Source organism: Accipiter gentilis, chromosome 19 (genome assembly GCF_929443795.1).
Source record: "Accipiter gentilis chromosome 19, bAccGen1.1, whole genome shotgun sequence".
In the NCBI taxonomy this organism is placed as follows: Eukaryota; Metazoa; Chordata; class Aves; order Accipitriformes; family Accipitridae; genus Astur; species Astur gentilis.
Window position 1 is genome coordinate 28,083,914 of NC_064898.1, and position 10,937 is coordinate 28,094,850.

The following is a 10,937-nucleotide window of genomic DNA, read 5'->3' on the forward strand; positions in this document are numbered from 1 at the left end:
TCCATGTACAATTTACACACGTTGTTTTGTGAGTAATCACTATCCTTCAGCTTAAGTAGATCTTTTTCCCTCCATGTGTTTGTAGAGGGCCTGTGTTTTGTTGGTCTAAAAAGGCCAGGCTCTACTGGTCTCCATTCCTAAGAGAGTTGTGCTGTCTGTGATCCACCGGTTTGGCAAACACGTGTCCCCCCAGGCCTACACTTTCACAGCCAACATCCATTTCATTGCCCCACTCATCCTGAATCCTATTGTTTACAGCGTGAAAACCAAAACGATGAGGAGATGGATACTGAGGATGTTCTGCCAAAGAGGGGTCTGCAAGTCCAGGGCTGCCATTTGCCAGTAAAGCCGATATGACGGTCACTGCCAACTGTCTTATGCAAGGTTCAAACCCCAAGAAGACCAGCCAGGAGAGGGTAACATGCCAAACACTTCTGCTGATGTAAGGATATAAGGAAGGTAAAAGGTATATGGAAGGTAAAGAATACGTAGATAACTGCGATGTAAGAACCATGGTTTATAAGAATATCTGGTTAAGGGCTCTTAACAGAGAACAAAGACAGGAAAAATAACAAATCATACCTAGATACACAAACCCAAGACCCCAGAAGATAACAGAGACAGTAACACAGACCACAGCCTTCAGTCAGTGATCAAGGGGCGGCTGGAGGAGTCAGGAGGAAAGAAGTTCAAGCAGAACTGCTGAGAAGAGGGAAAGAAAATGATTATGGGTCCTCTGGGAAAGAGCAGACTTAGTGCTGGATATTTGATGGGGCTTGTGTAAAATTTTAGGTTGGATGATTTAAGGGGCTTGTGGAAATGTGCAAAATATATTATGGACCAAAGGCAAAGGAAAGGAGGGATCTAGGTGTATCAGGAAGGAACCAGCATGGGAAAATGTAGGGAGACTGGTAAAGGGGCTGATGAAGTATAAACAAGTTGCTGGCCAATACAGTCTCCAGGCGATGCACCTGATCACCATAGCCTGTCCTGTCTGCTCATTAAACTCACTTCTGGCTCTTTTCTGAGCAACCTTACTGTCTGTGTACAGGGGTATTACAAACAAACATTAAGCTGCACTAACTGATGAATGGGAGGAGACCAGAACCTAGAAACACCCAAGGCTGGCACTGGAGAGTGGGCAAACAGGGCCCAGGGTCTGGGCATGGATCTGGACAGCCTTCTGGTCTGCTCCAGGGTTCAAGGGACCCACGGATGCAAGAGTGTCTGTGAACCAAGTGGACGAGGTTCGTGTTCTGTCCTGACCATCTGCCGAGGAGGAATGGGGCTGGGGGGTGCTGGTCATGTCTACGTGAGCACTGCTGGTGTCAGTGTGGGTGCCAGGGCAGGCACTGCTCTCTGTGACCACCTTTTGCCCACCTGGGACTCTGTGTGGCCCCAGGGAGACGAGGCTGATCACTGGACATTCAGACTTGGTCCATTGTATGTGAGGTGGGGGATGAGGGCGATCAAGAGCGGGGGGGGGGGGGGGGGGGGGGCGGGTCTGGCAAGGTTCAGTCCCTACAGACACAGCTGGACTGGCGTCCCAAACGGGGGACTGATAATAGAAGCAGCCACCCAGGTCTGCAAGGGGAACCCTTTCTATAAAGCAATGACTTTTGGACTCTCTGACATTAACCAGAAGTGTTGTCTTCTCTTCAAAACACAAGTGGTTTCCTCGCTAGGTTTTTCTTTTGTTTCATCTGGAGCACTTTGCCTGGGTTAGGCTACAACACCAGATTTCTTGAAATAACTGTCATTCCTGAATTAGCATGCACTAATTAGTATGCTGGAGTTTCCATAAGGCACTGCAGCACAACGCCTCCTCAGACTGGCTCATTTAGACTTAGAAGATTGATTTCTTCCCACCTGAGCTGGTGGGGTAGAGCTGTTTCAAAAGGAGATGTTCTCTTCCAGCTGACCCAGAGGTGCAGGCACTGTGTAAACTGACTATCTGTGGACGGACATTTTAAAACAGTTCAAACATTTAAGAACTGGTTTTGTGTTTCCTGCCAGTGTTTGTTATAAACTGCACCCAGCACTGTAACAAGTAAGATCATCATGTCCTTGGGAGCACTGTTATTGGGAACTATAAATATTTTAAAAAGTGGTCCAGTGGATTCCCCTGGCCTTTCCAGGCTCAGACCCCTTGGCACACACCTATACAACCCATGAAGACACATATATGCGTGCTCCCATGTATAATGAAATTACAAGCCCCAGGTAAAGACCCTGGAGACCAGTAATTCTGCTTCTTCCATTACTGAAGTTTTGGGTTGTTCTGGTGAGAGCTTCAGCCAGACAGTCTTTGCCCAAGAGCCGCTTGGCAGAGCCAAATTTTTTTGCCAAAAATTTTCTCTGGTGGCAGTATCTTGTCCCCTCACCTATGACAGTCTGAGCAGAATGACTATTTCTTCTGGCTCCCTCTCCAAGTAGACAAAAGGTAGTAAAGGAAGAACAAGGAAATAGGGAAAAGAACAAGGAATGATAGCAGACCACAAAGCCAGGCCAGGGGCTGCTTACTTAAACATCTGCTCTGCAAGAACTGGGCCTTGGTGGCATGTGGCAAGCAGGTGTCAGGAGGACCACAGAGCTTCCTGGGGTGGTTTGCAGGGAAACTGCCGGACAAGGCTTTTCTGTGCAATGGGAGAGCACCGACTGACGGGGCCAGGCTCCCCGTTGCCAAAAAGCGGCATGTGTTTTTGTGTGGCATGGAAGGAGTTCTCCACTCCTCTTTCCTTCCACGGAAGGGAGCAGCTTTCACACAGCACGTGTCAGGAGAGGACAGGAGATAAAGCCAGGACCACCACGCGTTGCAGCATAGCCCTACCCATAGCTAAGCGGGGCCGCATCCATTGGGTCCATCTCACAGGTGAGACCCGCTGCCCTCAGCCTCAGGGCTGTCCTCAGACCCTCCCCCTCGGCCAAGAGCTCTGCAGCATGTTGTGGACGGCAAAGGTTTCTACAAGCTCAAAACGCAGCGAGATAAATTCACAGGACAGCAATCCTTTGAGACCAAGCCAGCCTCTCTGGCTGAGGAGCACCACGGCACGCTTGCCTTGTGCTTAAGCTCTTCCCCAGGGACCTGCTGGTGGTCAGCCTGTTGGGATAGTCACTGCTCGGCCGGGCTCCCTCCAGCACTCCCACGCTGGCGCAGCCCGAGCCCAGCCCCACGGCCCCGGAGGGATTCCATCCATCGCGGCGTGGGAGGGAGCCCGGGGGCATCGGCCGGGGCCGGGCACGGTCCCGCCGGCCGGGAGCGTTGCCAGCAGCACCGGGGAGCTGCCAACTCGGGATCCCGCGGACTTCCATCCCCCCTTTCCGCGGGGGGGGGGTCTGCCGCGGCTGGGGCTGGGTACCCCGGGGAGGCGGCGGGCGGGCGGAGCGCGGCTCGTTGCTTCCCTCTGCTGGCTGCTGCGGGAGGAGGGATGCGGGATGCGGGAGGTGGTGGGATGCGGGATGCGGGTTGCGGGAGGAGGTGGGATGCGGGATGCGGGATGCGGGAGGTGGTGGGATGCGGGATGCGGGAGGTGGGATGCGGCATACGGGATGCTCCCGGGCCCCGCTGGCCTCAGCCCACAGTGGGGAGCTCCTCATGTTAAACAAGGACGGGGGCGGGGGGGGGGGGGGGGCATATCTCTGCTTTGGGGACCACAGATGAGAAAGCAAATCCCTGGGGTCACACAGGTTGCCCCATGCCAGATGCACCCCATAGGTTCTTTATCCCACGTCAGGACCTTCACAGAAAGGTTGTTTCTCCTTTTGTTCTTCCTTTTCTCATTTTCCTCCTTTTTCTGAAGCAGGGAGACAGTCCAGAAGTAAAGTCTCTGTGACAGGGTCCTCACCTGAGTGGCTTACTGAAGGCCTTTTGCAGAGAAACCCCAATTAAGCCTCTGTCAGAGAAAGGATGCATGCGCACAGAGACCTGCACACCACACACCCCCCGAATACAGCTGCTGCATTCAAAAACTGGCTGTGATTTGATTTTGAGACTTTCAGGTTGAAAACCCAAAAGCTGAGGAACTTAAACCCCATGCCTGCTTTCCAGACCTGAGCTGAAGCATGCCACCAGCGTGGGACAGGAGAGAAGAATCCCTGAAAGCTGCTGGGCAAAGACAAAACCTGCTGTCCTGGGGACTGCTCTGGGTCCAGGTCCCTGCGTGCAGGGTGAGAGAGAGAAATGAGGTGAGACCAGGCCCCCCACCCTGAGACCCTGTGAGATCTATGTGCCACTGACTCACCCACAGGGAGGGATACCCAAGTTAGGTGTGGGCCATAGATAATTCCAACTTTACCAGTATAAAATTCATTTTCAGGCATTAGAAAGCAAGTGTTTGTCTGCCTATGCCACAGATATGTCAAGTGGGTCACTGAAGCTTGGGGACCTTATTTAATTAAAACCGTGAATACTTACACTAGAGTCAATCTGAGCCAGGGGTTATGTGCTACAATATCTGTGCTGGCGCTGGACAACCATAAGGCATGCACATGCCATCAGCTGGTGACAATGACCTTTTGCAAATAACCCAATTTTGGGGAGCTTGAAAATCTAATCTTGAAACATTGATTCCCAAGATGTCAGGTCACAATTTTCCTGAGAAAGAAAAGGAAAAAAGAAAGAAAGGAAGAAGAAAGGGAAAAGAAAGTATCTGGCTGAAAAAGAAAATATCTGGCTAAAGTCAATCTGTCTGGGTTCATTTCAGCAACTAAATCTAGATTTATTGCTTAATTTAAGGTACCCAACTTTTGTTTTCTTCACAGTTTTATTAGTTTCCATTCCCTCATGACCTCTCTCTCTGCTCACCCACTTGTTGACCATTCCCACTCTTTGTTAATATTGTATTTTCTTTTTATGCCCCCAAAGAGAGTCCTAACAGAGTACAAGCCAATGCTGAGCACTCAGGCCAGGAATGGCAATGAAAGCCTGCTGCAGAGAGCAGACACATTTACTGTATTAATCACCTTGGTGCTTGAAGCAGCAGAGCCTGAACACCAGCAGAAGCAGGCAGAGCAAGGATAGAGGCAGTGATGGCAGCAGATCCTGTGTCATCTCAGTAGGGTTGGCTGGAGGAGGTTAGCATCACTCATCTGTGTGTCTTCAGCCATCCCACCTCATCCCAACCCCACTGTGAAGGGGATGATGATACAGCACTCCAAAGGCTTTGTGCGCTCCGTCCCACGCCATAATCTGCAGAGGCAATGGAAGGTAATCTCTCACCAGGCAGCTCACATTAAAGGAGTTCCACTCAAACCCCCATTAATTTTGTATGCTTTCCATGACACTTGTCCAAGCAGCACAGACCAGAACTCTGCCACTCCCAGCTGCCTGTGAGCTCCATGGGGACTCAGGGGGAGCGTATAAATATCACCACCTCCCTGCTGGTGTTCCCTCAGGTTCAGAGGCAGATATCCTCATTCCTGGATGTCATGGGAGCTGGTGAGTTGTTCACAGTAGCTGTCATTTGGCAGGTTTCTGTGGCTGAGGTGCCTGATTTGATCTAGAAGGTAAAATTCTGCAGATGGGAGAAACACCCCTGGACCACTCCAGTCTGCAGCTTTAGGCTCTGAGATGAAAAACGCCATTTTCCAGGCAGGGTTTGTCATGTAAATGCTGCTACTTTGGCTCCAGGGTCCTTCTCTGACCTGAAGGGTGTGCTACCTGCAGCATCTACCTGCAGGAGAGTTTCCCAGGCTCCACCTGAATTAACATTTCATGCAGGAGATCACAGCCTGGCTCTAAAAACCTGATACCTACCTCATGACCTCATGCTGCCTTTCATGTATAATTCCCAATAAGGGGACTGAGATGTGCATTCAAAGAAGCAGAAGACTATCAGCAAAGGTTTCTGCTGTCATCACCAGACAGGTTCTTGCCAGTCAAAGCAGCTGGAGACCGAGCCCTGACCACCCATTGTCTGCGAAGGGTTCATGGCTCTTCTTCACATTTCGACTAGTTTGGCTGATGCTGCCCTCACGGGTGGCTTTGCTATTTCTCTGGAAATACTGCAAATCACCTTCTGGGTCAGGCTGAGCAACTTGCAGAGGAAGGGGAAGCACAGACAAGAGTCCCGAGGTAGCACCAAGGAGGAAGGCTGCAGCAGTCCTTGGCATGCACAGAGACGACTCTGCATGCACAAACTATGCGCATGTTAGGTCACTGGAGCATTTGGGTTGGTTTGGTGCGCGTCTGGTGGCAGATGTGGCCAGCTGAGACCAGAATAGGAAGACGTGACACAGTGTGGGGCAGATTATGCTAGGGCAGCACTGTTGGGTTCTATTTCACCCAGCTGCAGTGCAAATGCTCCCTCCCCCCCCCACTTATGCAGCGGGGCAATCCTTGGGCTCTGGCATGAGCAAATACTGAGGGTCCTGAGGTCCTCTGTGCAAACTCTGCCAGGATTGCACAGCTTTCCTACCAACAGCTGTGCTCTGCCTTAGACCTTTGCTTCTGACTTTGCTTTAAAATTCAGTGGCTGTTCTGCCTCTCCGGCACATGGTTGTTCCCTGAGATCACCTACTCTGTGGGGTGCTGATCTTCCATGCTGCTTTGTTTTGCACAGGTTCATGGATCATCCTTCCATATTGATGTGATGCAGCCAACAGTAAACAGCCCTGTTGATCTGGATGATGTGCAAGCCTTCCCTGCCTTGCAGGGATCCTAGTCTGCTGTCATGCAAAATGTGGTGTGAATTAGTGAGGAGAGAGGTGAGGTAGGTACTGAAAGAAATAGCATGTCATATAAAATCAGTGTCAGTCAGTCCTGACTTGTGTCCTGCCTCATACGCTTTTGGGTGCTACAGAACAAAAGCACAATAAATAACAGCAACTGGAGCTGGAGGGGCTGGATTCCTGGGTGGTTTGCCAAGCTTTTGCACCAACTTGTGAACTTTGGTAAATCACTTTGCTGGATTTCAATATCTGAGGCTACAAAATACACTTTTTAATTTAATTTATTACTTGATTTGTAGTCAGTATCTCAAGCATGCTTCCCCGGCATGTGGGGGAGTGTTTTTTTAAAACACTTTGGGATCTAGAGAAATAAAGTGCTCTAGGGAAACTCAGGTAGGTTTTTCTGTATTATGAACTGTGCTCCCTACCTCTTCCCCTATTTTCACTTACAGGGAAAGGAGCCCAAACTAATTCAGTTATCAACCCACCATGGTGGCTATCAATCAAACCAGCTTACAGCCTGCCTCATTCCTTCTGCTGGGCATGGCAGGCCTGGAGGACCTGCACATCTGGCTCTCCATCCCCTTCTGCTTGGTGTACATCGCAGCGCTCCTTGAGAACTTCATCCTCTTGTTTGTCATTGTGACAGAGCAAAGCCTCCACAAGCCGATGTACCTCTTCCTGGCCATGTTAGCGGTGGCAGATCTTGTATTATCCTCCTCCACAGTGCCCAAAGCCCTGAACATATTTTGGTCCCTTTCCAAGGAGATGTCTTTCCACGCCTGCCTTACCCAGATGTTCTTCACACACCTGAGCTTCATTGCAGAGTCGACCATTCTGACGACCATGGCGTTTGACCGGTACGTGGCCATCTGCAATCCCCTGCAATATGCCACAGTGTTCATGCACTCGGTGATAGCCAACATAGGGCTGGCTGCAATAGCCAAGAGCTTTTGTGTGATGTTCCCAACAATATTCCTCCTTCAGAGGCTGCCATACTGTGGACACAGCATCATGCCACACACCTACTGTGAGCACATGGGCATCGCCCGGCTGGCCTGTGCCAGCATCTCTGTTAACATCTGGTATGGCTTTGCCACCACCCTTCTGTCCCCAGGCCTGGATATTGTGCTCATTGGGGTATTGTACGTCCTCATTCTCCAGGCTGTCTTCAGGCTCTCATCCAAGGATGCCCAGCTCAAGGCAGTTGGCACCTGCAGCTCTCATGCCTGCATTATATTAATGTTCTACACACCAGCATTTTTCTCATTTTTCACTCATCGGTTTGGCCAGAACGTCCCCCACCGTGTTCACATCCTGTTGGCCAATCTCTATGTCCTCCTGCCACCAATGCTAAACCCCATCATCTATGCAATGAAAAACAAACTAATTTGAGAAAAGGTGTCCCAGGTACTCTTCAGGACTGGGCAAGTGCGGTGACAGGGATGCTTTTCCTTTGAAAGGAAAGCACAGAGAAATGCTCTGGACCGAAGAAGCAGGGCGTATGCATGTGAAATAACACAGTTTCCTACCTTTTTTAGACTCAGCCCAACATCACTGCTGATCAGATTTCCTGCTAGATGTTTCCTCAGACTAAATTGCAACACTAATGAAAAAGGAGAAGTTAGTGGGGAACCACAGACCAGAATTTGGGCCCATGCAATCTGGTGTTATACCATTACCATCAGAGCTTTATCGATAGGTTTGGTTGGACCTACATGGTGATGAGATGCATGTTTTCTGCTTGGACTCTGCCACGGCCAGCTACCCATTCAGTGCATGTTTCTGTATCTTGTATCTCCATGTTTTTAGAAAATATCAAACATTTTCCTAGGTATAAGCTGAGAAAAACATATTGTATTGTATTAAATCAGGAATTACTGTTCAAGTTTCTCTGACCTCTTCAGTGCAAGCTAGATAAGCATAATCAATCATTTAAATTTCCTACTGCCAAGATTCAGCTCTGCTGCCTCTGCATCACTGAATTTTTGCTAATTTGTAATGGTTGGAGATCTGCCCCCAAATGACATCTTTTTCAGGAAAACAAAACCAAACCCAGAAGTTTTTATAAATGGGGTGAATCATTACAAAATGGTTTGTGGCTCAAAGTTCTGCATCTTCCCAAGAGCCACATTCAAGACCACAGAGACGAGCATGTCACTCCCTGTGCAATGGCAGCATTGATGTCTGTCCACCCCTGCTCTGTATCCCACGTAGCTCAGGATGCTGAGCAGTGGCTTGAGCTGCCCCTCCAGACCCTTCCCTCCTGCCTGCCACTGGCAGGATCTCCCTTCTCCAGTGACCTGGTTGTTCTCATTAAACCTGGAAGCTCTTGATATCCCCATGATTGTTCTGTCTCTGTCAGACTTGGTAGAAAATAACCAGAAAATTAAGAGTTTATGTGGGAGCTGACAGACAGACACAGATGCATACACCTTGCTTTCTTTGATTTACACAGGAAGTTGAATCAGCTGTAAAAAAATATTAAAACTGGAAGAAAGGGGAAGTTGATAGGGATTGGTATGAATACTAATGTAGGAAGTGTGGGAAATTCATAAGGGTTGTTTGGGGTTTTTTTCACACAGAAAAATCCATAACCAGGAGAAAGAAGGACTTTAAGAGAGCTGTTTTCTAAGCAATAACTGAAAAAAGAGAATTAAGAAATTACTCAGTCACCGTACGGACAGTGAAACTGTCAGTCAGGGTGGAAATGCTCAGGAAATGTTTGCCTTGAGGAAAAAGCCAGGTGCTAAAGCTTTACCATGTGCAAATGATGAAATATTCTCCCTCCAGGAGTCTCAAAGAAGACATTAAACCAATAAATACAGGAACTTTCTCAGATCTGCAGCTGCAGATGATTGCTGTTTAAGAATTTTAAAAGATCTTGGTGATTTTGCTGCCATGCAATGTGTACACATTTCTACTTGCAGGATGACCCACACAGTCAGTCCACAGCTCCATCACCGCAGGGACCAGCCAGAGCCAGCCAGGGGCTTTGCCGCTGGGACGTGCTCCTTATCTGTCCCAAACCCTAGGACCCCAATGCTGCCAGGGAACAAGGATCACTCACACATGACTGAGTGCAGGCTCGTGTCAGAAAGAACACTTGCTTTCCTGCTCAGCAGGTCTCCCTGGTCCCTGTTGGTTTCTGATTTGATTGCAATATTGCTAAGCAGAGACATTGTCCAACAAGCAAAAAAAAAAGGAAAAAAACCCCAGTATAAATTGCTCCCATTTGTGGGGCAGGAGCTGAAGCAGAGAATTACAGAGAAGTGCATCATGTCTGCAGGTTACGGAGAGCTTCTGGGAAAGAGGGCAGCTCTGGCAATTTTCTGGAGGAGCTGCAGCCTGGGGCTGGGTAGGTGGAAAGGAGAAGATGGACCAGTGGGTCACAGGGCCAGAAGAAGCAGCTGGAGCAGTGTTGAGAGGGGAAGGTGGGAAGCCCACACTTGGGACTACCAAGCATTCCTGGGCAGCCCAGATTTCCTAGAGACATTTTTGAAGCTCTGCTGGGATGGGGAAGGGCTGGGGCCAGATCCCACTTTGATCTGGAAGTCTCTTCCACTTGTGGACCAGAAAATCCTTCATTTCACCATCCCCAACAGAAGCAGATACAAGAAACTCCCCATCGGTATGGTAATGAGAAATCTCATGGTCCTAGGACAAGCAGCATTGGTCACGCAAGGCAGGCCCATGTGATGAGTAGGGCTAGATCACAACAGGGACTCAGGGTGATAAAACAACTCTCTGAAATTCATCAGTCCACGAGGATCAGTGAGACACCTCTGTGTAATCCACCTCTGCCTTCAGCATCCAATGTGAAACAAATGAAAGTGCCTCTGAGCAACCAGCGCCTGAGGAATTGCTCTTTCCCTCGAAGGCATGCAATTAGTAGACCACTAATGCTCTTCAAGGATGGGTCTTGACCGTGTATGTCTTGTCCTTACTACTATCTCTGTCCCACAAAGCCGTGCATCAGCTCATCCTTTCAGGGTCTTCAAGGAAAAAACAGTGTGAAGTATGGTTCAGCCTTCTCATGGCACATTCCAGGAGATGGCAGATGCAGAGCCTTTGCTCAGAAAGGTGTCTGGAGGCAAAACTTGTTGAGCTCACACCATAGCATAATGGGTATTAAATACTGGTGAAATGGGACATTTGAGTGCCAGGCAGAAAAATCAACTCCTGTCTGCTCCAAATCCTGTTTGTTTGTTTGTTTACATGGAAATAGAAATACATGATAAATTCATGGCTTAATCATACAGGCATTA

General features: G+C 49.2%; 1 protein-coding gene across 1 annotated transcript; it reads left to right on the plus strand.

Annotated features, from left to right (window-relative positions):
- The first annotated feature begins 3,660 nt into the window (after positions 1–3,660).
- Positions 3,661–8,719, plus strand: LOC126048286 (olfactory receptor 52B2-like). The gene is made up of 4 exons (XM_049823098.1): positions 3,661–4,185; positions 4,865–5,206; positions 6,561–6,710; positions 7,122–8,719. Exon 4 carries the CDS (start codon positions 7,159–7,161, stop codon positions 8,062–8,064), a length of 906 nt encoding a protein of 301 aa, XP_049679055.1. The 5' UTR covers positions 3,661–4,185; positions 4,865–5,206; positions 6,561–6,710; positions 7,122–7,158; the 3' UTR covers positions 8,065–8,719.
- The last annotated feature ends 2,218 nt before the right edge of the window (positions 8,720–10,937 follow it).